This window comes from Squalius cephalus, assembly GCF_949319135.1.
Source record: "Squalius cephalus genome assembly, chromosome: 11".
In the NCBI taxonomy this organism is placed as follows: Eukaryota; Metazoa; Chordata; class Actinopteri; order Cypriniformes; family Leuciscidae; genus Squalius; species Squalius cephalus.
This window is the reverse complement of record NC_137132.1, coordinates 29972426-29997652: the sequence shown is the minus strand read 5'-3', so window position 1 is coordinate 29997652 and position 25227 is coordinate 29972426. Positions and strand designations below refer to the sequence as shown.

At 36.9% G+C, this 25227-nt stretch overlaps 1 protein-coding gene across 2 annotated transcripts; it reads right to left on the bottom strand.

Annotated features, from left to right (window-relative positions):
• Positions 1-257: 257 nt before the first annotated feature.
• On the bottom strand, positions 258-23642 carry LOC307166739 (NACHT, LRR and PYD domains-containing protein 3-like). 2 transcript variants are annotated; one of them, XM_079885354.1, is made up of 11 exons: positions 22832-23642; positions 22161-22238; positions 21736-21843; positions 17920-18027; positions 17429-17506; positions 15410-17215; positions 12827-13000; positions 10796-10969; positions 7991-8164; positions 6682-6855; positions 258-5399 (listed from the first exon to the last, which is right to left on the bottom strand). In XM_079885354.1, exons 2-11 carry the CDS (start codon positions 22205-22207, stop codon positions 5393-5395), a joined length of 2850 nt encoding a protein of 949 aa, XP_079741480.1. In that variant the 5' UTR covers positions 22208-22238; positions 22832-23642; the 3' UTR covers positions 258-5392. The 2 variants fall into 2 exon arrangements, with proteins under 2 accessions (XP_079741480.1, XP_079741481.1); XM_079885355.1 differs by having other exon boundaries at positions 15410-17166.
• Between the last annotated feature and the right edge of the window lie 1585 nt (positions 23643-25227).

The window sequence follows — 25227 nt, the reverse complement described above, 5'->3', positions numbered from 1 at the left end:
GTTTAGCACCAACTTTGATCAAACTCACCTGCTTATTGATCTTATGGGGACATTTTTTGGTCCCCATGAGGAAAACAGCTTGTAAATCATACTAAATGTGTGCTGTTGTTGTTTTTGTTTGTTTTTACTCGTAAAAATGCAGAACGTTTTCTGCAGTGGTAGGTTTCAGATTAGGGGATATAATTTGTACAGTAAAACAAATAATTATTTCTATGGAAAGTCCCCATAAAACATGAAAACACAACGCGCGTGTGTGTGTGTGTGTTTTATTTATATATTTTCATTAGACATTAAGACAAACATGAAACATTTACAACTATAACAAGACATACAAAAAGATAGTAACTAAAAAGATTGGGTTTACAATACATAAAAAAGTAAAGGAGGAAAAAAACAATAGGAAAATATACAATAATATTGATTTAAATAGAAATAAACAAAATAAATAAATCATTAATTAGTAGCTACTTAAAGAAAGACGACAGGATATAAAATGTCAAGAAGCTTCAACTCTTTAGTGAATTTATCTCTAAATTTTTATCATCAATACATTTGAGAGACTCAATATACAAATGAAAATCAGCCATAAAGACATTCAGACAAGGTTTAGAATTATTTATTTTACTTTTTGTGATTATGAAATTTACCAAATAAGATCATAAGGTTCGACATAATTAACAGAAGCATCTTTTGATTTAAAATATGTAAAAACTTTGGATGTTATTTCACAATCATAACCAGAATTCTGTTGAACCTGCATAAATCTTCCCAGAATGTTTGTGTGGAAACACTTATAAAAGAGATGTGTTTTTTTTTTCTGGCTGATCTGAGCAAAATTAGCAATTTTCATCAATATCTATACATTTTCATTAAGTAGAATTACTATAAATATTATGAAGAATTTTCAAATGTATATGTCCCGAATTTTTGTAGATATACAAAACCGAAAAGGAAGCAACCACGATTTTTTTCCAAATAATCTCTTGGAAACAAATATTGCAGAAATATTGAAAAATCTCCATAAAATAGATTTCTGATCAATTTATTTGTGAACTTGTTACTGTTAATGTCCACTCCATTTACATGAAGAATACAGGTTCAATTCTACAAACGTTGAACTTATCTAAAAGGTCAGAGTGAAAGTAAATTAGAAAATGAACATCAAAAAATTTTTTATTTTTTTTTTATTTTTTTTACAGTGAATCTAGATAAGAACATATACCCAAATATGCATACTATACCTCCCCTTATACATACCTATGCATATACACGTTTTTTGTATCGTATATCGCCATTTCGTCCAGTCGGATCTGGCTTTTTGGGAGCCTGAAACCGCTATTGTTTGAAACCGGGTCCCAGAGTGGATAAATCTGAAAACGACACCCTTGCGTTTTCGTGTGTACAGCCAAAGCCAGCCAGTCCGTATATTTTGTGAAACGATGATGTCATCACCCAATGTATAGACCCTAGTCAGACACCGCTACATAACAGCAACAACAACTGCGGACAATGCTTGTGTTCGTGCTGCAGAAGCTACTGAGCCTCTTTTATTTCTTTATTTAATATTTACTTGAATTTATTTTATTTCTTATTCTATGATGCTTGTCTGTTGTCTGATTAAGACACTTTTTATATTTTGTACCAAGCCTATGGTTGTTTTTATTGTTCAATTCTTGGTAAAAAAAAAAGAAAAAAAGAAGAAGTAGAAGAAGCTATTGAGCCTATTATTATATATGGGTTATGCGCATGCTCCAAGTCCTCTTCTCCGTTTTTAGTGCATCTCTGTGGCAGAATTACAGCGCCACATACTGAAAACATCACATTTATTAATTTTCTAGTAAATGTTTAATTGACTAAAAACCTCACAGTCCCCGCGGTCAAATATTGTTTCACTTTATGAAGACCTGTTTCGTGACCGAATCATTTGAACCGATTCTTTTAAATCAACTGGTTCACAATAAATAGCATTCATTTGTGAATTTGACTAATCTAGAAGATTAACTTGCAGTAGCTAACAACAGTGTCTTTGTAGGCAGTGTAAAAGTGATTCAATGATACGGCCATAGCGCTTTAACAAAAAACAACTGAATTTGACTTAGATTCTCAGATTTAGGCTCAATCCCAATTCACCCCTTGCCCCTACCCCTTGCCCCTACCCCTCCGTTTTGCGCGTTCTCGTGAAGGGGTAGGGTTGTCTCGATTCTCTTTTGGTTGGAGGGGTAGGGGTAAGGGGAAGGGCCAGATAGCCCTTGAAACGAAGATTTTTCGGGACCACACTTCAAATGAAGGGGTATGAGAAATGTACCTGCATACACCGGCTACAGAGGAAACATGACTGCCATAATCATTTTCTTTATGTCACATTCAATCTTGTGTTCATATTTACGGTCATGTTCTTCAAAGAAACGGTTACAAAAAAATCGTTAAAGTTCGTTAACAATATGACGCGTGTAAAAAGCAAAAGTTTGAAGCGAAGTGGACACGCGAATGAGGCGAATTCGCGTATACCGCGCCGCGCTAAACGCCTCATTCGCGCCGCAAGACCTCCAGACGCGCGTAAACGCGTCTTAACATTGAAATCACTCGCGCCAGACGCTCTATTCGCGTTTGGTGTGAACGCAGCTTTAGGCGTCGAAGATATCATCATCTCCGTTGTTTTCTGCGAACTTCAGAAGAAAAATGCAAAAAAAATAGCTGCACGCAAGACTACAGCTGACGACGGCATCTTGGAAGTTTGTGATAAACATTGGCGCATCTCCTGTGACGTAGGCGCTAGCAACGACGTGTAACGGTGTAGTAGTGGTCTCCCATTTCTTAGGGGAATATTTTCACCCCTACGCCTTGCCACTCTGTTTCAAGGGCAAGGGTAAGGGGTAGGCGAAGGGGTATAAAATAGAATTGGGATTGGGCCTAAGTGTGTTCTAGACTGAGCTCAACCTAATCTCTATCTTATTTCTGTAGCATTAGACACCTCTCTTTTACAGTTTTGTAACTTATACACTACTCTGACCAACACCAACTACGTCCACATTTATCATGTATGCCTATTGAAGACGAATGAGCCAATCAGAGTAAGCAGTCTGCAGGCTACATCCAGGTGTACTTTTCTTCAGCTGACCCTCTGCGGTTCCGTGTTTTGGTTATTAGAAGCCAGATAATTTAACCTCATAGCAGCTGAAAGCCCATAATCCAAAACAGTACATACTTTGGGTTAGAACTTTGCTTTTATTGTTTTTGATTAGTCGTTTAAGCAGCAATGAGCTGTTCAAAACATATTGTATAACGTTGCCTAAAGAAAGTAAAGAAACACATTTATACAGTTTGAATCCAGAGTCATTATTCAAAAGACATGACATGGTGTCAGAAGTGCTGAAGTTTGATGTGTTACCTGCTTTAGTTTGCTCGCAAAGCCCGGATACGTTGGGATGATGTGTAATGACTGTAAATGTTAGGAAAACTAGAAGCTACCTGAACCTGTAACTTACAAAATACTTTACACTAGTTTGCAAAGTGAGGAGGTGAAAAGAGAGCAAGCTGCACTGAGAAGTGTGACAGACACTGGCTGCAGATGCTGGCTCTTTCGATAGAGTGTACAAAGGAAAGCGTAACATCGGGAGACCCCAAAAAGGAAATTGTCCTAAACAAAAATCACACATGGCACACTCTAATAGCAACCAGTGCCATAAGTGTGGTAGCTCCCCAGCACACGCAAAGCATGACTGTCCAGCAAATGACGTATAATGTCACTCCTGTGGAAAAAAAGGCCACAAGCGGGTGTGCACATCATCAAAAATTGCAGCATCACAGGAACTGGCGAACCATGGATGGTGGACTTTAGACACAAACACGTGCCATTTAAGATTGATACCGGTCCGGATGTTACTATCATTCCAACACACTGGTGTGCTGGAATGGTTGTAGTCCCAAAGAAGTCAGGTGCTGTTTGGATATGTGTACACCTCTCCAAGTTCAATGAGTCAGTTCGCAGGGAAAAATACATTTTGCCACCAGTTGAACAGACGGCCATTACTTCTTCAAACAGCTTTCTTTCGGAATAACATCTGCTCCAGAACACTTCCAGAATAGAATGGCTACAGAGGTCACTTATGGGCTAGAAGGCACGGTGTGTCATATTGATGATGTTCTGGTATGGGGGAGAACAATGGAGGAGCATGACATTCGTCTGCATGCAGTTCTGAGGAAAATGCAAAAGGCAGGCATGACCCTTAATATCAAGATATGCGAGTTGTTAGTCCTGACTCAATGAAAACAGCAGCCATCAGGGATATGACAGAGGGATATTGTCATATCCCGGCGTCACAGGGATATGACAAATGTGAATGAATTGCGAAATTGAATCGAAAAAGAACTGTTGGATTTGGGGCATTTAACAAGCCAATGCGTTCCAGGCTCTGAAAGACTTACAGACACCTCACTCCAGCCCATGGTCCGGTCTTGATTACACATAGTGGACTATTCTCCCTGTCTCCTGCGTCTTCCATTCCTCTGTGTCTCCCTCAAGATCATCCTATGGACTCTAACCTACCTGCTCACTTTTTCACTGCCCCATTATTGTCAATAAACATCTTCCTCTCCAGTGTCTGCATTGCATAACAGAGACACTTCCACCTTCCTTGCTTTTTTTCTTCCCTTTTTCCGTTTCCTTTTTATAATTCACGATGTTATGACTGTTGTGTGAATAATTTTGCTTATTAGTGGTGAGAATTGTGTTAACTAGTTGTGTAAAGTATTTGAGCAAATGTATTTAGTTATGTACATAAGTATATTTTTGGCTACTTTGTAGTTTGAGTATCAAAGATATTAGCAACTTTTATTTTCTACTTGACTAAATTTTTTTAATATGTATGTACTCTTTACTTCAATACATTTTGATGAGTAATGGAATTACTTTTACTTTTGCATGGCACCTAACTTTTAATGGAGATTTAATTGAAGACTCAGCCTGGGGAAATTAAAAGGTAACATCTCCATGTCTGAAGTCTAGTACACAAATAAAATACACGAAATCTGAAAATTGTCACTGCATTCTTACAGTTAATATTTTGGAATAAATATAAGTATGCAAAAAAAAAAAAAAAAAAAAAAAAAACATAATAACATAAATGTACATTACATTTAAAAAAAAAAAATTCCTCTTCATTTCACAAGAACCCCGATCTGCATTGATGAAATTTGAAGTGACTTGCACCTTGTGATCAACACAAGAATAGTGTTTAACTTTTTGAGATTTTAGTCTATGTAACACAGACACACACACACACACACACAGACACAGGGTTCACTGTTCCTCCAGTGTATTCTGTTGACTGTAAATTCTCTGAAGTGCCTTCTTATTCGCCATTACCTAGTTCTGATGAGATTAAACTGCCATCTAAAACCTGTTATTAAAAAAAAAAAAACATTTACTTTAATGCTTTAAATCCCATATGCAGTCTCATTTATCAAACTGTTTAAATTTATAACCCAATAAAATAGAATCCAAATTTACACCATAAATATTGGAAATAATGTTCATGAAGTCACATATTAGTAACATTAGTTTTACTACGGTAACACTTTACAATATGGACAAAGCAAGTAGCTGTCTTTATGAATGGGTCACTGAATCATTGGCTTTGTTGATTATTTGAAAACTGCGGATTCATTCTGTAATGAAACGTTCATTTGGTGAGATTTTATATAGAAAAATAATTATTATTATTAACATTTTTACTGCACAGCACCGCACCCCGGCCTAGACCTGTACAGTTCTGCTGTGGCTTTGTTTGGAACTTTGCACGTGTTGATTGTCTGAGAAATTCTATGGAATGGATTTAGATTATATTAAATTGGAAAATTTCAATTTCACTGGTGAAATTGAGCTAAAACAGACAATATTGTTTATAGAATTTAACAATATTAACTTGAACTGTTGTATAAAATCAATAACACGTTTGCAATCATGCAAATATTCAGAAAAAAAAACACATCACACTTGCATGTGATATTGCTAAATTATATCAAAAACTAAAAGGCTTCCTCACGCAGTCATTCATTGCCCTGCATCATGTTCATAACTAAATTGCATGCAATGTAAGATGACATACACGTCTGGGCTGGGACAGGGTGCATTAAAAGCATTAATCATTTTAAAGTGTTTTTTATTCCATAAAATGAATTGTACCAAATTAACACGTTAACAAATGTAAACTAAGGGTGTGACGATAACACTAGCCTCATGAGACGAGATGATACATGATAGTGAGCTCAAGAGAACAAGACTTTTAACATTATTTTTAAGAAATCTTCAATGACGAAATACATGACTTTGAGGAAAAATAGTATTTTATTCCACTAAAAGTAAAAAAACAAAAAAACAATGCAGGTGCGTTTTGAAATGTTTTAACTAATAATCATTTTGTAATGAATGTCACTTCAGTTCTACTTTCTAAATATAAATTATAATTTGCAGTAAAAGAACAATATAAGAACAGTATAATGCAATCACTGTAAAAGGTTGGGCCACAAACTCTGTCATGTTGACATCGCGAGATAGCTTTTCACCTCGATGAGAAATATCATCAGTTATTAATATTGTGAGATGGCATGGCACAAAATCTCGTCACACCCCTAATGTAAACAAACGAGAGTTTGTTGTAAAGTGTTTCCTTTACTACTCACCGCAGTGTCTCAAGTTTATAATCGGCGTCATTCCTTATATCAGAGAGCAGCTTCATTCCTAAGTCTGTCAGTTTATTTTTGGCCAGATCCAGTTCTCTCAGATGTGAGGGGTTTGATTTCAACGCTGAAGCCAGAGCAGCACAACCATGATATGAGACACTGCAATCACTTAACCTGCAGAAAACAATGACACTCTCCTAAATTTTGTGTCCTTCTGTATGTAGAAAGCCATTAACTAAAATCTCAGTTAGGTACGAGAATAACTGATATTCATCCAATCATGTTTATATTAACAGTAAAAAGAGAGTAAAATTAGAACCCTAATTTGAAAATAAGTTTTCAAATATATTGTTTCTAACATTTTTGCTTTCTTACTCAACCCTCTACGTAAACCTTGGCAATAGAATCGCCATTGGCTAGTATATTTTTTGGGGTTACTCGCCAGACTGATATATATATATATATATATATATATATATATATATATATATATATATATAAATATAATTCCTCCATCAGTTTATCTTTGTAAAATGGCACAGCTTTTCTATATCGGAACGTACACTCTGAACATCAGTCAATCTAGCATTATTTTATGATATTATGATATTCAAGCATTATTTAATGCTAGAACTTTAGTAGAGCTAAACTAAAATAAATAAAACTATTAGAACTAAATAAAACTATTAGAACTATAATTTGTTATCTATGCATATTTGTCATTTTAACTGAATTTAGGACTGGTGGTGGTGCTTATGATATTGTTGGTCATTCAGTGTTTCTGTAACGTTGTCAGTGTTCGCTCACTACCGGAGAAACCGCCATATCTTCTGCTTGTTCTTAAAAGCTGAATAATTCCAAATAATACGTTTACATGTAGCATGTCGATTCTGCATGTCATGTAAGACTCTCTTGCTCTCTCTTTCTTTTTCCATGTGTGTGAGAAACACAGTACTCACAGCAAGGCGCTGGGGAGTCATGTGCCTTCACACTAGAGTTTACGGTACGTCAAATACAGGTATGCTGCACATCCATTGAGCTGCATTAAAATAGTACAGATCGCTTGACGGAGAGCAAAACTCTCAAGCGCTCAGTCAGAGTGTTCAGCAAGTAAAAATATTTATATGCTAAACTTATACTTAGCCTCTAACACACACCAGCAAGTAAACTAAGAATGTATTAGCCAATGATAGACATTATTTAGTCGCCCAGAGTAAAGATTTAGTCGCATAAGAGAGTGATTTATTCGCATTGTAGAGGGTTGTTACTGCATCTTTCTTTTCACGTCTTTGTCATGTGTGAATCTTACCACAATTTCTCCATTTTACAGTGAGGATTCTCCAGTCCTACAGAGAGGTGCTTCACTCCTGAGTCTTTTAGTTTATTCCAGGAGAGGTTCAGTTCTCTCAGGTGTGAGGGGTTTGATCTCAGAGCTGAAGCCAGAGCGGCACAACATTCATCTGTAACATCGCAACTTCTCAAACTGCAGAGAACAATGACGTCATATAAGGAATAAATGTATTATCAGAAACTAATAGCAACCTTAAACCATGCAACAATGACAAAAGTATGCTTCAGTTCTTTTTCTAAATTATAAGTCAAAAGTTTGGACACATTACTATTTTTAAGGTTTTTGGAAGAAGTCTCTTATGCTCATCAAGCCTGCATTTATTTACTCAAAAATACATAAAAAAAACAGTAATATTGCGAATTATTATTAATTTAAAATAATTGTTTTCTATTTTAATTAGAGGTGGGCATAGATTATTTTTTTTAATCTAGATTAATCTAGATTAAAATGGCTCATTTGAATTCTGCCGAAGGTATTCAGAATATGTGTGCTACCCAAATAATGACTATAAAAGTAAGTCTTTGAGAACGGGTTTCTCAAGCCAGGTGGTGCATTAGACCAGGGGCTCATCTCCTGTTTCCAAAATGCATCACAAACTGCTTGAGAAAGCTGTTCTACTCATAGACTGTAAAAGGTTACTACTGTACTGTTACCGTCCGTAGGTAACATTACGTAGGCCTATGTTATTATCAACTACTATCAATTAGGGATGGGCGATATGGCCTAAAATCCATATTGTGATATACATTGCAGCCTCTTGCTAGGGCTGTAGTCAAGACCACCTTTGTCGAGTCCAAGACAAGTCCAAAGCCAACTCACTCACACACACACACACACTCGAGATGCGGATAAACCGCGAATCGGGCGGATGACGTGATGAAAAATTATATTTTAATTAAATTCGGGAGGGTGGCGGTTGACACCAATCAAATGAAAAAAGTTTGCCACTAAGCAAACCTGCAAGTCATGATCCCAACTGTCAGTAGGCTACTATTGGAGGACACCGCCTATTAATTAGATGTGCAAGGCAAGCAGGCAAGTTTTCGGATTGTTATGGACAATTAAAAATGTGAATATTCACGTTGCACTAGCGGTGGACTTTCAGCGAGTTAAAACATTTATTTTTTAAAGAGCCATTAAATTGTGAGTCAAAACAGCCGGCTCTTTTCAATGAGCTGAGTCAAACGCGCCGGCTCACGAAAAAGAGCCGAAATGCAGCTAGTTATTAGGTGACCAGTGTTTCACTTTCCCTCCAATAATATTTTGTTTTAATATCGCGGCGACGTATGTGTGCTTACTGGGAACATCATAAAGACACCTGGACTCGGTCGAGACCAAAAGCCATATATGGCAAGACCAGTGGCCGAGACCGAGACAAGTCCGAGTCCGAATACCATCGAGTCCAAGACAAGTCCGAGACCATAGAAAAACGGTCTCGAGTCCAAGACCGGGTCCAAGACCAGACTCGAGTACTACAGCCCTACCTCTTGCGATAACGATATATATTATAATAAAACCATTTCAGAACAGGATACACAGACCCTGCTAAACAACTGCTAATTTTTTTTTTTTTTTTTTTTTAAAGGGTGTATGTAGTTTTGAGAACATATATTGTGCAAAACTGTAAGGATACAACATAATTTTGCAGATAAATAAAATTTAAATACACTAGCTGCAGAGACTTAAGTAGGTCTAATGTTTATTATGGCTTGGAGCTTATGAAACCCCAAATTTAAAATTAGAATATTGTCTAACTGATGTCTTTTCAGTTAAAAAGAAACACAACAACGATTCTTAAAATCGGGCGCAGACAGAGATTATGTGCTACACCACTAAGATATATTGGGAAATTGGAAATAATTCGCGCACGCTGGGATTCAGTGATATGTTTCGTTTTGAATTTGAGGTGGTAGAACGGATTAGTCATGTGTTAACTTACCGAACTGTTACCCCACACACTCTGTCTATATAGTTTGCTGCTGCTCGTCGGACGGCTTAAATCCGAACCAAGTCCAAATAATGGATGTTGCACCGATCTTTTTCACCAGCTTTCACTTTCAGCCGTGTTTACTTAAGATGACAACGAATATGATACGTTGCAGCCGGGTGTACCTCGCGGCCGCGGGTAGATTGCGTCATCATAGCTTGTGTAGTATAGAGCCAGCTCCCAATCCAACTTGGAGAATAGATTAACGGCGATATTTTTTTTATCGCCCGATAAGAGTCTCGCGTTAACGCAGCACGTTAACGCCGATAACGGCCCACCACTAATTTTAATATATTTTAAAATATAATTTATTTAAAATTAATAATTTTAATTTGTGTCCTTAGTAATTCAGACTTGCCACGTTCGACTCAGGCGTACAAACTCCCGAGAATGGGAGGATGCAAGGCTGGTAATTCTGCAAATGGAACAGCAGAGTTCTTGATAATGTCACTCAGCTAACATAACTTGGGTCACAGAACTAATGTGGACAATCATCCACTAACTGGTATTTATATTATAAAATCATGTTTACACAAACAGTATAATTATTAAACAAGACAATAAGAAAACAAGAACCACATCAATATAAAGAATAAATCAAGAAAACTCTTCAGTTATCAGTTGTCACATTTTTCTATGTAAATGTTGTTTCATAATACAACTGTTTTTAAATAAAGGAAAAAAGGGGGGAACATAAGATGTCTTATGATGTGATAAGAGAGTGAAGATGAATCTGAAGACCAGTTCAAATTTAATTCTTGCAGACATGATCTTACCACAGTTTCTCCATTTTACAGTGAAGATTCTCCAGTCCTATGGAAAGCTGCTTCACTCCTGAGTCCCCTAGTTTATTCCATGACAGATCAATTTCTCTCAGGTGTGACGGGTTTGATTTCAGAGCTGAAACCAGAGCAGCACAACCTTCATTTGTGATTTCACAATACCTCAACCTGCAGAGAACAAAGACATTATATTATAACTCTTTCAGTTCATAACACAGATGAATTAAGCAGAGGGTTCATTACCAAAGAGAGAATACTATAATATATATATATATATATATATATATATATATATATACAGTGCTATGCATAAGTTTAGACACCCATGCTAAAGTTGACTAAAAAGAGGAATAAAAAATCATCTTTTGGAAATTGAACTTAATGCCTTAATTTAAAAAAAAAATAGGAAAAATCCAACTTTTAAGGGCACCAATTTTCTTTGTGAATGAATAATGTATCGTAAATAAATAAATGTTCTTCCTTAAAATACAGGGTGCATAATTCCCATAGAGGCAGGCAGATTTGTATTTTTAAAGGCCAGTTACTTCATGGATCCAGGATACTATGCATCCTGATAAAGTTCCCTTGGCCTTTGGAATTAAAATAGCCCCACATCATCACATAGCCTTCACCATACCTAGAGATTGGCATGGAGTACTTTCCATAAGATCATCTCTCAATGCAAATCAAACCAGCTATTAGGCAAACTGAAATAAAACCATGCCAATCTCTAGGTATGGTGAAGGCTATGTGATGATGTGGGGCTATTTTAATTCCAAAGGCCAAGGGAACTTTATCAGGATGCATAGTATCATGGATCCATGAAGTAACTGGCCTTTAAAAATAAAAATCTGCCTGCCTCTATGGGAATTTAACATAGGGGTGTCCAAACTTATGCACCCTGTATTTTAAGGAAGAACATTTATTTATTTACGATACATTATTCATTCACAAAGAAAATTGGTGTCCTTAAAGGTTGAATATTTCCTCATTTTTTTAATTAAGGCATTAAGGTCAATTTACAAAAGATGATTTTTTATTCCTCTTTTTAGTCAACTTTAGCATGGGTGTCTAAACTTATGCATAGCACTGTATATATAAAAGCCAAGGCACTGTTAATGCCTGCTGTGTAAACCGGTATAATACTTTTCCTCTTAACCAGTAACATGTCAAGTTATAATAAATCTTGTTCCAATGTTTGGGGGAAATAGTATTGGTATTATATTATATTCAATGATTACAATAGCCCCATGACCCTTCAGATATAGCCATTTGAAAAATGGATGGATTATAATATAAAATGATATAATAGAACCAGCCAACTTCAAACACTGGATGAACCTGAAGCGTTTCATTTATTTATTTATTTTCAGACTGAATGTGATTGTTATAATATGCTTTAAACCAGAGGTCTTCAATCCTGCTCCTGGAGGGCCACTGTCCTGCAAAGTTTAGTTCCAACCCTAATCAAACACACCTGAATCAGCTCATCAAGCTCTTTAGAATTGCTTGAATATTCAAAGGCAGGTGTGCTGAAGCAGGTTGGAACTAAACTCTGCAGGACAGTGGCCCTCCAGGAGCAGGATTGAAGACCTCTGCTTTAAACATTGAGTTTATTCCTGAAGTCTAAAGCAAAATATGTTTTTGAGGACCCGTTCAAATGCAGTCTCAGATCACATTATCATAGGCACTTCAGAGGAAGACCTAATCTGTTTTTTTCTAATTTGTGGAAAAAAATATTTGTGACATCAAATCTTTGTAAGATATTTTAGATTTTATTTCAGACACATAAAACCGGTCCCTGTTATTTGTGACATAAGTTATGGTTATTTGGAGGGACAGTGACATAAAGACATGTTTTTTGTTTAATCACTCATGATAGCGTGAAAGCATAGTTTTTCCTATACTGGTCTGTTTGACACTAATAACTGATCTTTAAAAGAGTGTTATGTTTATTTTCAAGTCAAAGTCAAAATCTGGTTCTGTAATATTAGTTCATAATAATTCTTAGAGAGATTATTTTACCACAGTTTCTCCAGTTTACAGTGTAGATTCTCCAGTCCACCAGAAAGCAGCTTAACTCCTGAGTCCCCAAGTTTATTCCCAGACAGATTCAGTTCTCTCAGGTGTGAGGGGTTTGATCTCAGAGCTGAAGTCAGTGCAGCACAACCTTCATCTGTGATGTCACAACTGTTCAACCTGTAGAGAACAATGAAACATGAACAATGACACATTCTTCTTAGTTAAGAACACAGTATTTTTCTAGCATTAAAATTGTCTATAAAATAAATAACCTAACGGATATAATTGTTTGATAACCAATCAGTTCTGTGAGATCACAAGTTCATATTTTTTCAAAACATTGCTGAGATTGATTGAATTTACACCGTTAAAGCTTTACTCCTGAATCCTATAGTTCATTCTCAGAAGTTTCAGATCAAGTTGACAATCAGAGTTTCATTTCTATTTCAGTTTACAGACAAACTCAGGACTCAGCAAAAAACGTCTCATGTTACGTATGCAACCCGGTTCTCTAAAAAGGAAGATGCGATGCTGCATCTTGGTTTTGACACTATGGTGAATGCCCTCAGTGTGACCGGTGTCTGAGCACATGTACACACATGCCAATCCACTGGCAGACCGCAGTCCATGACATCGCAAGCAGAGTGCCTGTGCATATAAAAGGCTGCCTAAGTTACACTTAATCAACTTTTTTTGTCTAAAGGGGACGTGCAAGCATGGTATGTATGGCAACGAGACACAGCATCATATTCCCCTTCTAAGGGAACCAAGTTGCATACGCAAACTGAAACGTTCCCTTTCAAAGTAGAACTTTGACGCTGTGTCTTGGCGTTGACATTATGTGGAACTAGGGATGGGCAAATGAAGCCTCATGAAGCACTGAGACTTTCCTTGATCACGTGTTTCTCTGAAAACAATACGCGCTCCGGCATGGAGCTTCATGAGAAATTGCACTGCGTACTTGATATGCACTTTGAAGCTTCAGTGTCAAATGTAACATCACTATATCCACTACACCATCCTGAGGAAATGACTACCCACAGGATGTGAATATAAAAAAGTAACATAAGTTACTCTGAGGAACTAGTCAGAGTCAACCAGCATGTCAACACCTAAGAACATCCTATGTGATTTGTGCGGAAATTTACACAGTGGCTCTGTTCCCTAAAGCCAGTGCCCCAAGCAGAACATATTCTGGTGTAAGTGACTCATAAGGAGCAGCCTAATGAAGGAAGCATGAAAAGCTTTTCTGACATTAGCAGTCAGTACCTCGAACTGAGTGTACTGCGAAGGACAGGAAACAACCTTCAGGTATGCCACCATCCAAAAGGGAGCAATGTCCCTCCTGAAATAGAATTATAAAGGGAGGGAGACAAACGAGAGAAATGGGACACATTGTGGTTTGCCCAGAAACTCTCATTTAGCAGGCTCTATACCCCAAGGTAATAACAGGGGAGATTAAACCCTACTTGAAACCTCAATAAGTAATTGGGGAGTGCAGAAATAAAGCATGCAAACCTAATTAAAACTTGATATGAATAAACAGAGAGGGTGGTAAACAGGAGCATGGGATGCAAAGCATTTTGCCCAACGAAACCCCTATACACCATGCTTCATGTCGATTATAGCTACTGTTTGCATAAAATAGGCTATTTTATGCAGGCAACAGAGTGAGTGGTTTCTGCTCATTTCTTTACTTTTTTTTTTAAAACAAACGTTAACCTGCTCTAACTCTGTCCTTATCGCTCGGCAAAGGTCGCTACAACTAGCGCAAAAAGCCCAACAAGGGCTTTTGGAGGTAAGTGTAATACCTCTGACACCTCCCAGCTGAAATGCTGGAGTGGAACTGATGAGAATTTTCTTTTTTTTCTGCCTCATTACCAACCCCAAGACTTGTGATTGACTATTAAAATGAAGAAGGCAACTGTGAAGAGGAGGGCGCATCATTCCGAGCAGGCTTTTGAATCCAGCAGATTGCCTGAACTGGTGAGAGGACATCAGGGAAATTGACACCTCCCAAACTCCTCCACCAGCTCAACCTGTGACCATCATAAACAGAGTGAGAGCAGAGCTTCTTCACTAAAAAAAATTCACAATGAGCTCATTCAGCTCCCTCAATAATTGAACACGCTTCTAGGCAGATAACACAGTTCATGCGTATCCTTTTGTGTCATAAAACAAAGACACAGAGGAACAAACTTCCTGAAAATCTTGTTCTCTATTGCCATGTGCTACAAAAAACAAATGTCTACTAAAGACAAAAAAGCTGATGATGTGTAATTTAGGCGCCCTTTTATAAGCACGGATGCTACACGTGTGATGTCATGGACTGTTGTCTGCCAATGGATTGGGGTGTGTGTACACGTGCTCAAATATAGGTCATGCCGAGGGTGTTGCCCATAGCGCCAACACTAAGACGCAGCGTTAAAGTTACACTTCAAAAGGGAACTGGACATTCAGAATATATTATTGCAAATGTTAATCAAGTGTAATGTATTAAACTCATGGACATGCAAAAATGTTGATGTCTTAGACTTTAACAAACTCTACAGAACTCAATTTAAATAATTGTATAAAGTTACTTACTCAGCTGATCTGTATGCTTTAACCACAGGCAGCAGTTTTACAAGAACTCTATCAGCTTTCATTTGTGATCCAACAAAATCTTTGAGCTTAAACACATTCATCTCTTGCTCAGATGTCAACAAAACAAAAATTAAAGCTGACCACTGTGAAGAGGACAGTTTCACTTTATTTACTGTTCCAGCTGTCACATAATCTTGAATTTGCTCCATTAGTGAACAGTCACCTAGTTCATTCAGACAGTGAAACAGATTGAGGAATTTCTCAGGAGAAGGATTCTTCTTGATCTTCTGTTTGATGTACTGAACTGTTTTCTCTTTGTTATGCAAGCAGTTTCCTGTCTCTGTTAGAAGGTATTGTAAAAGAGTCTGATTGCACTCCATTGAGAAGCCAAGAAGGAAACGAAGGAAAAGGTCCAAATGTCCATTCTTACTATTTAATGTCCTGTCCACAGCTTTCTGATGGAGATTTGATAATGAAATCTGTTTTGATGATTTATATTTCAGAAAGTTAAAACATCTGGACAAAAATCTTCCTTTGTTAACCAGATCAAATACATTTATGTTATATTTTATGAAGGACAGATGCACATATAGAGCTGCAAGATGTTCTTGAATGCTCAGATGAACAAAGCAGTACACTTTCCCCTGATACAAGCCAAACTCCTCTCTGAAAATCTGAGTGCACAATCCTGAGTACACTGATGCTTCTGTCACATCAATGCCACACTCTATCAGGTCTTCCTCATAGAAGATCAGGTTTCCTTTCACAAGCTGCTGAAAAGCAAGCTTCCCCAGTTTGAGAATCATGTCTTCATCTTTCACTGTCTTTTCATAGTCCTTCTCATGTTTGATGTTGGTCTGAATGATCAGGAAGTGTGTGTACATTTGAGTGAGAGTCTTGGGAATCTCACCACTCTTTGCTTCACTCAACATCTTCTCTAGAACAGTGGCTGAGATCCAGCAGAACACTGGGATGTGACACATAATAAAGAGGCTCCTTGATGACTTCAGGTGTGAGATGATTCTGTCAGCCAGACTCTGATCACTGATTTTCTTCCTGAAGTATTCCTCCTTCTGTGGCTCATTGAAGCCTCGTACCTCTGTCACTCGATGGACACACTCAGAGGGGATGAGATCCGCTGCTGCTGGTCTGGAGGTTATCCAGATGAGAGCAGAGGGAAGCAGATTCCCCGCAATGAGGTTCGTCAGCAGCACGTCCACTGAGGCTGATTCAGTCACATCACACAACCTCACATTGCTCTGAAAATCCAGAGACAGACGACACTCGTCTAGACCATCAAAAATGAATGACACTTTATATTTACTGCTGGAAATATCCAGTTCTTTTGTTTCTGTGAAGAAAATGTGAAGCAGATCTAAAAGACTGAGTTTTTGGTCATGTATCAAATTGAGCTCTCTGAAAGGAAGTGGAAATATAAGGTGGATGTCCTGATTTTCTTTCCCTTCAGCCCAGTCCAGGACGAACTTCTGCACAGAGACTGTTTTTCCAATGCCAGCGACACCCTTTGTCAGCACAGTTCTGATGGGTTTGTCTTGTTCAGGTAAAGACCGAAAAATGTCATTGCATTTGATTGGTGTGTCCTCCATAGCTGTTCTTCTGGATTGTGTCTCAATCTGTCTCACCTCATGTTCATTACAGTCTTCACTTTCACCTTCTGTGATGTAGAGCTCGGTGTAGATCTCATTCAGGAATGTCGGGTTTTCTTGATTTGCGGTTCCCTCATTCAGACACTGAAACTTCATTTTTAGTTTTGTTTTAACTGCATTGTGGACTTGAGATGCATTGCTATAAATTTTAAATAGTAGATTATTAGTATTATTAACATATACAGAATTCAAATTGATCATTGTATACAGTCCAAATAATCTTCCTTGTAACAATTTGTTTACTGAGATTTGGAAAAAACTTCAGTGGCTCTAATAAGCCACTATTTGTGAGAATTCAGAAATGAACTTTTGTTCTATGCTGTTTGTTTTTAGATGTGAATTATGGTCTCACTCTTTGTCTCTGATACTGATGGTCTGGTTATTTTTCCAGCTGATCTGTCCAGTTTCTCTGTCTGACTCCTGCTGGACTCTGAAAAATCATAAAACATATTTTTAAAGTCTTACACATGAAAATGTCTTCAGACAAGCCTGGTGGTGGAGGAGGCTGAATCACTGAAATAAATAAACAATAATATGTAATAATGACATTCATAGGAGAATAAATGTTGTGATCAGAAACCATAGTGCAGAAGATCTTACACGTTTGTAACAACCCTTAAACACAAAGTCTGCTAAAATGAGGCAATCAATACCAACTAATTCTCAAATTACAACACAGTTGACAATAAAAAAAGTTAGTAAGGTAAACAGTAAAAAGTAAGGTAGTCCGTGTGAAATGACTGACTGTGAAAGCTGCATATAATATGAGTAGTGGACACAGTAGTGCAACTGTGCAAAAGTTTGTGACCCCTCATCTTATGAATTATACTGCCATCTAATTACCTGTGATCAGGAAGGCGGCCTTTATCACTGAATTTTGGAGGACATCCCATTGACCGGTAACTCTTCATAGACACACAACTGGGTTCTGATATATCTTTGTTGACTGACCTTAAAAAGAAAGATATTATCCTATTTTCAGAGGTCATTCAGTCATTTTAATAATTAATATACACAGGTATGGTCATAAGTTAACATAACCCTTGTAGAGTCTGCAAAATGTTAATAAATAAAACTAAATAAGGATCATAAATTCTTGTTTTTTTTTTTTTTTTTTAGGACTGCCCTGAATAAACTACAGTATTTTACATAACAATTGTATACATGTAGTCAACAAGACAAAACAATAACTGAATTTACACAAATTAATCAGTTCAAATTAATCAGTTTGGTAAAAAGTCACATTACACTGTGTTCCACTGAGGTGCTGAGCTTAAACTTCAAGGAAAAACATACCGCCTGTGTTTGTTTTCTATCTAATGATGTGATTGCAGGGGTTATGAGAGGCATGTGATCATGCCAAAAGGACAGATAAATCAACAGCCTCCCAATCAAAATCCCCAGGTTTTATGACTAACCTGTGACACTTGCTGGAGAACATAATGTGTCAAAGATAATCAATGTCTCTAAACAACTCCATCCACTTAGTTGATTTGGTCACACTTTATATTAGGTGTCCTTGACTACTATGTACTTACATCAAAAAAAAATAAGTACAATGTACTTATTGTATTCATTTTGTATTGCAAAACACTTGTGCTGCTATTGAGGTGGGATATGGGTTATAATAAGGTTAGGGACAGGTTTGGTGGTATGGGTAGGTTTAAGGGTGGGTTAAGGTGTAAGGGAAGGCTTAACCCTTGTGCATCAATTTAAAAAAGTTACTCATAGGTCCAAAGAGGACAAAAATGTCCATGTCAAAAAACGGCCATAAAAAGTTGAAGCTTGGGAGCACAGACTTAACTTTGGTATCATTTTAAAGAATACCCTTGCCAGATTATTGCTGAAGTTAAATTTTTTTTTATAAGTAAATCCAAAAAAAAGTTATATAGGTTTAAGTTTATGAAAATTATTTATGAATATTATTTTATATAAAATATATATTTTATGAAACAAGTTGAACTCTAAAACGGCTAGAAAATCAAAGCCATAAATCTAAATAAGTTGTGTTCCAAATTTGAGGTTGATATCTCAAAAAATGAGCTTTCAGTAAGATTTTGTTTGGGCGCAGTACCAAACTGTCCCCATTGGATCCCAGCAAAACTCCTCTGGTCACACAGTGATTGGCTTTGTTATTTGCAGTTGAGTTTTTCTCTCTCAATACTACAAACACACACATGCACACAAACACTTTTTTTTTTTTATAACACACATACCAACCACACTCTGACATCCATACCAACACACCCACACAATTATCATTGCATAATTTATCCAACTGGCTCTATAATAGCTCAAAATTCATGCAGTTAACAGTAACAAAAAAACAAAAACTTACTCTTAGGTCCAAAAGGGACAAAAATGTCCAAGTCAAAAAACTCTCATAAAAATGTTATGCTTGGGAGCAAATACTTAAGTTTGGTCTCATTTTAAAGAAGACCCTTGGCAGATTGTTGTTGAAGTGAAAAAAGTGAAAAACGTGCAACCAAATTTTTTTTATAGAAGTTTAAGTTTATGAAAAATATTTATGAACATTATAATCAATATTTTATATAAAATATATATAAGTATTTTGTGTAACTAGTGCAACATTTTTTTTTTCAAATGAAATGGGGGTGAAATAGTAAAATTACAATAAAAATAGACACCTGTGCCAAAATTAATGCAGTTAACATAAAAACAAAACAAAAACTTACTCATAGGTCCAAAAGGGACAAAAATGTCCAAGTCAAAAAACTCTCATAAAAATGTTATGCTTGGGAGCAAATACTTAAGTTTGGTCTCATTTTAAAGAAGACCCTTGGCAGATTGTTGTTGAAGTGAAAAAATTGAAAAAAAGTGCAACCAAAAAAATGTTATAGAAGTTTAAGTTTATGAAAAATATTTATGAACATTATAATCAATATTTTATATAAAATATATATTTTATGAAACATTTGGAACTCTAAAACTGATATAAATTCAAAGCCATAAATCTAAACAGGTTGTGTTCCGAATTTGAGGATGATATCTCAAAAAATGAGCTTTCAGTAAGATTTTGTTTGGGCGCAGTACCAGACTTTCCCCATTGGATGCCAGCAAAACTCCACTGGTGAACACAGTGATTGAATTTTCGATTTGCAGTTGAGTTTTTCTCTCTCAAATATTACAAGCACACACATGCACACCAACACATTTTTTTTTTTATAACACACATACCAACCACACTTAGACATCCATACCAACAAACCCACACAATTATCGTTGCATAATTTATCCAGTTGGCTCTATAATATGCCGAAGCAGAAAACAGGAATAATGCGAGTATTTGCTTTATAGGCCTAACCTGAAAAAATGGCACCATCTGATAAAAAATGGTAAAAATGTCAATTTTGAAGCCTTGCCAACAGAATGAAAGCCTATTAAAAAAGATTGCATCATTTTATAGTTAAACGGCACAGGGATTAAAAAATGCAGTTTTAATGGGTTTCAATGGGGACATTTTTGTCCTTAAGGTCCTGAGAGGAAGTATTTTGTGTAACTAGTGCAAAATTAATTTTTTAAAGAAAATGATGATGAAATAGTACAATTCCAATAAAAATACACACCCGTGCCAAATTTTATGCAGTTAGCATTAACACAGGCAAAGTGATCAAAAAAACAAAACTGAAAAAGCCAAAAATGTCCTCAAGGATGCACAAGGGTTAAAGGAGAACTCCGGTCAATTTTAACATTGAGCTCATTTTTTTGTACATTTGGAGTGCTGTCAATACAGAGAACAACGACAAAAATCGGTGTTGCCTACACTGAGTTATTCTATTTTTAAAATTTGCACCCTGTTGACTTCAATGGGGCAAGTACTAAACCTGCTTTTAGCCTCTTAACATCCTTGATGTGTCATTACAAGTGCACAAAAAATGTGAGTGATTCCTTCAGAGTGAACACGGGTGAATCTGATTGCAGTAGATGTGAAAGAAATGTATAAAAATTATGTTATTTAAGCCAGCGCAAATACCTGTTTACATCCTGTTTTTCGGTTGAAGTCCAAAGTAGTCGATTGCCGAGTTCACGCGCGTGATCATAGGTAACTAAACCTATGCGCGTGAACTCGGCAATTGACTACTTTGGACTTTAACCGAAAAACAGGATGTAAACAGGTATTTGCGCTGGCTTAAATAACATAATTTTTATACATTTCTTTCACATCTACTGCAGTCAGATTCACTCGTGTTCACTCTGAAGGAATCACTCACATTTTCTGTGCACTTGTAATGACACATCAAGGATGTTAAGAGGCTAAAAGCAGGTTTAGTACTTGTCCCATTGAAGTCAACAGGGTGCAAATTTTAAAAATAGAATAACTCGGTGTAGGCAACACCGATTTTTGTCGTTGTTCTCTGTATTGACAGCACTCCAAATGTACAAAAAAATGAGCTCAATGTTAAAATTGACCGGAGTTCTCCTTTAACAGTGTAATTGTATATGTAATAACAGAAATGAATTACAGCTGTAATTACATGCAGGTATTTTGAATATAAGAACAATGTAAAAACATGTGTGTACACAATAAGTGCAATGTATAAAAAGATTAATTTAAATGTTAGTAAATAGTTAAAAGCACCTAATATAAAGTGGGACTTTTCACAATTTCCATGTTATATTTGTAGGTCATCTAATTACCTGTAACCAGGAGGAAAGGCTTCACCGTTGAATTTTGGAGGGCATCCCATTGACCGCTCACTTTTCATGGACACACAACTGGGCTCTGATTTGTCTTGGTGGACGGGCCTTAAAGATCATAAATATATAAAATAATATTTTTTAGAAGTCACTTAATGTTATGCCATGTTTGTTGCATAGCAACATGCTGTTATGTCTGGGACTACATCTAACGGAAACATGCCACTTAATGAATTTGTATAAAAATGTTTAAAAGTTTAAAGTTTATAAAAGCAATAAGGCACTCAATCATTCTGTATTGTTCAGAGTTCAAGCTCTGATCTCTACGTGGATGTTTTGTAATGTATGTATTTATTTAGTAATACGGCTATATGAAAAGATGCCATTAGATCTTTTAATAGTGACTTAAATGTGAGTAGCTCTACCTGATTCCTGAATTCTCCATCTCTAAATGTTTGTTTGTCGTCCTCATGAAGGACTCCACCGCTGACTCCAAGAAACAACTACACAAATAAAAAGCCACAAAATGATTACTGAAAGTTAAATAAGGAGAGACAAAGAACCTGAGTGTGTTCTGTTTGGATAGATACACTCATGAGAGCCTGCATGTCCATCATTTTAGTCGTATTTTAGCTTTTATGCTTTATATTCTTCTTTTTTTTTTTTTACCAAATATATTTTTTAAACAGTTAAAGTTTAAATTTTGAAACATATAAATGTTTATAAATGCCAAGTAATATCAATTGTACTGTCACGATCCGGGTTCTGTGCCTTTTGTTTTGTATGGTGAATTCAAAAACAAAGGAGAGTTTGATCCAATTGCAGTGAGCTTAATAATAAAATAAACATAATAACAAATCCAAACAAAAGACTTGACAAAAGATTCACTGCACATGCACTGAGACGAAAGATTCATGCTGTTCCTATTTACTACAAAGTCTAGGTTATGATTAATATAGCCTATATTGAAAAAAAAAAATAGACTTTTAAAATTAACTAAATGCGTTTAAACTGCTGCTAACAAAAACACAAAGGACTGAGTCGCAGTATACTAGATCATAATCTACCATTTTTAACACCTCGCCATAACACTTACCTTGGTCGTAGGCTATTTCGGTAGACAAATTGTTGCAAAAGCTTTCATAAACTTTTAGGCCACAATAAACATTGCTGTGTTTGTTGCTCTTTGTTTTGCGTGCCAGCATTTCTACCGCCTAGAAGTAAAATTACAAAAAGACACATTTCGAAAGTAACAGGAGAGCGAATAGTAACCTGAAAGAGATAGATAGAGAAACCTTTGTAGCAACCGCTAAACTCTAGAGGAAAGCGGTGTTGATGTAAACAGGAAGAGGTCTATCTGCGTCGCACTGTCCCATGCAAGTACGGACCGGTAGGTTTATGATCACGAATATGGGTCCTGCCATATGGGGAAAATCCCATTTAATCTAAAAACAGTCCCGTATAAATATCACCAGTCCAATCATTTATTATGAGCCGTTCTGCTTGGTCCCAAGCCTTCGTCTGCGATTAAGCAAAATTACCGTCAAAGTAAATGAGGTACAGGACGCAGTATATTCACGGGTGGCTTCATACACGCAATAGTGAGATTGCAATAGTAAATTGAGCAATAGTCGCAATTAATAGTTTTAAAATGAAGCACTATCTTTTAGTGCTATCTTTGTATACATGTTAAATGCGCGCTCTCTCTGACTTCCCAGCAAACACATTTACGTTGTGGCAACGTCTGTGGCACGTTGCATTTCTGCTATGGCAACGTCGCTGTCTACGTGCTCGCAACATTGTAACAACGTAGAATTGTAAGACGCGACAGGGCTGTAGCAACGTTGTTCCGCGACATTCAGCAACTGAGAGACGACGTTCTGACAATATTTGTATATGCTGCTATATCCCCCATTTAGCATTTTGTTAGATAATTATATACTTTTTATCGTTTATTGTTTATCTATATTATTATTTAATGGGGCTATCAACACCTGCAAGTGTACACTTTGAAGAGTAAAAATGACAGAAGGTTTCGTTAATTCCACTTTATTAAAACTGCATATGGTAATCAAATTGCACTTCCAAAAGTAATACATTTGTGAAAAAAAAATAATAAAAAAAAATAAACGAATATACACATGTATTTTAAGTATAATAAATAAAACATAAAAAGCAAAGGCAGATCAGAACATTTAATGAACAAAACCGGGTCTGTATGGCAGACAGTAGCCGAAAGGTCGGTAACCGGGGAAACATCCACAAATCCAGAGGAGCAAAGAAACGAATGAGATAGCGGAAAAATCAAATGACAAACTAAACAGTGCAAGCGAGGCTACATTAATCACATTAGAAATTAAAGTTGTAGGTTGTGTTTGATAGCTGAGGTAGGCTAAATTAAACGCAATACTCACGTATCCTTGCTCGATGATGAACGAGAACACAATTGAGCCCAACAGGTGGTTGGAATTTAAAAGGCTGATTTTCGCGCTTCAGGGCAGTGACGAGTACATAGTCCAGTGGTTGTCCAGACACCCTAGGCACAACCTTAAGCAATGGCCCTGAACGGTGGTTTAATGTCAACATTGTGACAACGCTGTAACAACCTTCACCACACAACGTATTTATAGCAACCTTTTGGCCATGTTGATAAAACGTTGTTAGAAGGTTGGCTACGTTGTGCCAACGTTCTGTGTTTGCTGGGTTATGACCTGTTGGCTATAGGCCAGGGGTGGGCAAACTACGGCCCGCGGGTCACATACGGCCCGTTAAGGGCCCTACACACCGGGACGAATATCAGCGCGCGTTATTCGCCAGCGTTTTTCAACGCGTTTTTTGCGTTCACACCCAAGCGATTTTCGCTGACGATGAGCCGAGTGAACATGCAAATTCACTCCCTGACATTAGATGCCGCTTAATGTAAAACAGAAATACCCCGGTACACAATGTGCAATACCACTCCATAACAGTTCTCTTTTATCAAGATTTTTGTAGTCGCTGTCGCGTTTGTCATTCTTTATGTTCCGACACCAACGAGACCAGCAGCTCTACAATCATCTTGCCTTGCATCTTCCTCGTCTTATTTCTTCCCGGCAGTGTAGACCATAGACAGTATAACAGTGTAGAGACGCTACTTGGCATATATCTTCTTCGCCGTTTCGTATGTGTGCTCGGCAAGACCGTTTTGTGTTTGAGCGCTCCCAAGTTGTGTTTTACTGTAACTTCACAAGCTCCAGACACGTGAGAAAAAGCGCCAATCTCATTGGTCGGACAGTTTTTGACGCGGCGCGTCAAATAAAAAAAACGAACCCGAGGCGTTTTTAAAAAAATGACGCTTTTACGTGTGGCGTTTTTCGCGTCGGTGTGCACACTCACATTGTCACGAGGCGTTAAACGTCGGCGAATATCGCGCGCGAAATTCGTCCCGGTGTGAACAGGCCTGTTTAATCCGGCCCGTCAAGTATTTAAAAAATTGTCTTAAGATCGCATTAA

Coding starts and splice junctions, on each gene's coding strand:
- LOC307166739 (XM_079885354.1), bottom strand. CDS start 22,207: ATGAGGACGACAAACAAACATTTAGAGATGGAGAATTCAGGAATCAG. Junction 18,028..21,735: donor GCCTTTCCTCCTGGTTACAG/GTAATTAGATGA, acceptor TTTCTTTTTAAG/GTCAGTCAACAAAGATATAT. Junction 8,165..10,795: donor TGTAAAATGGAGAAACTGTG/GTAAGATCATGT, acceptor TGTTCTCTGCAG/TTTGAGAAGTTGCGATGTTA.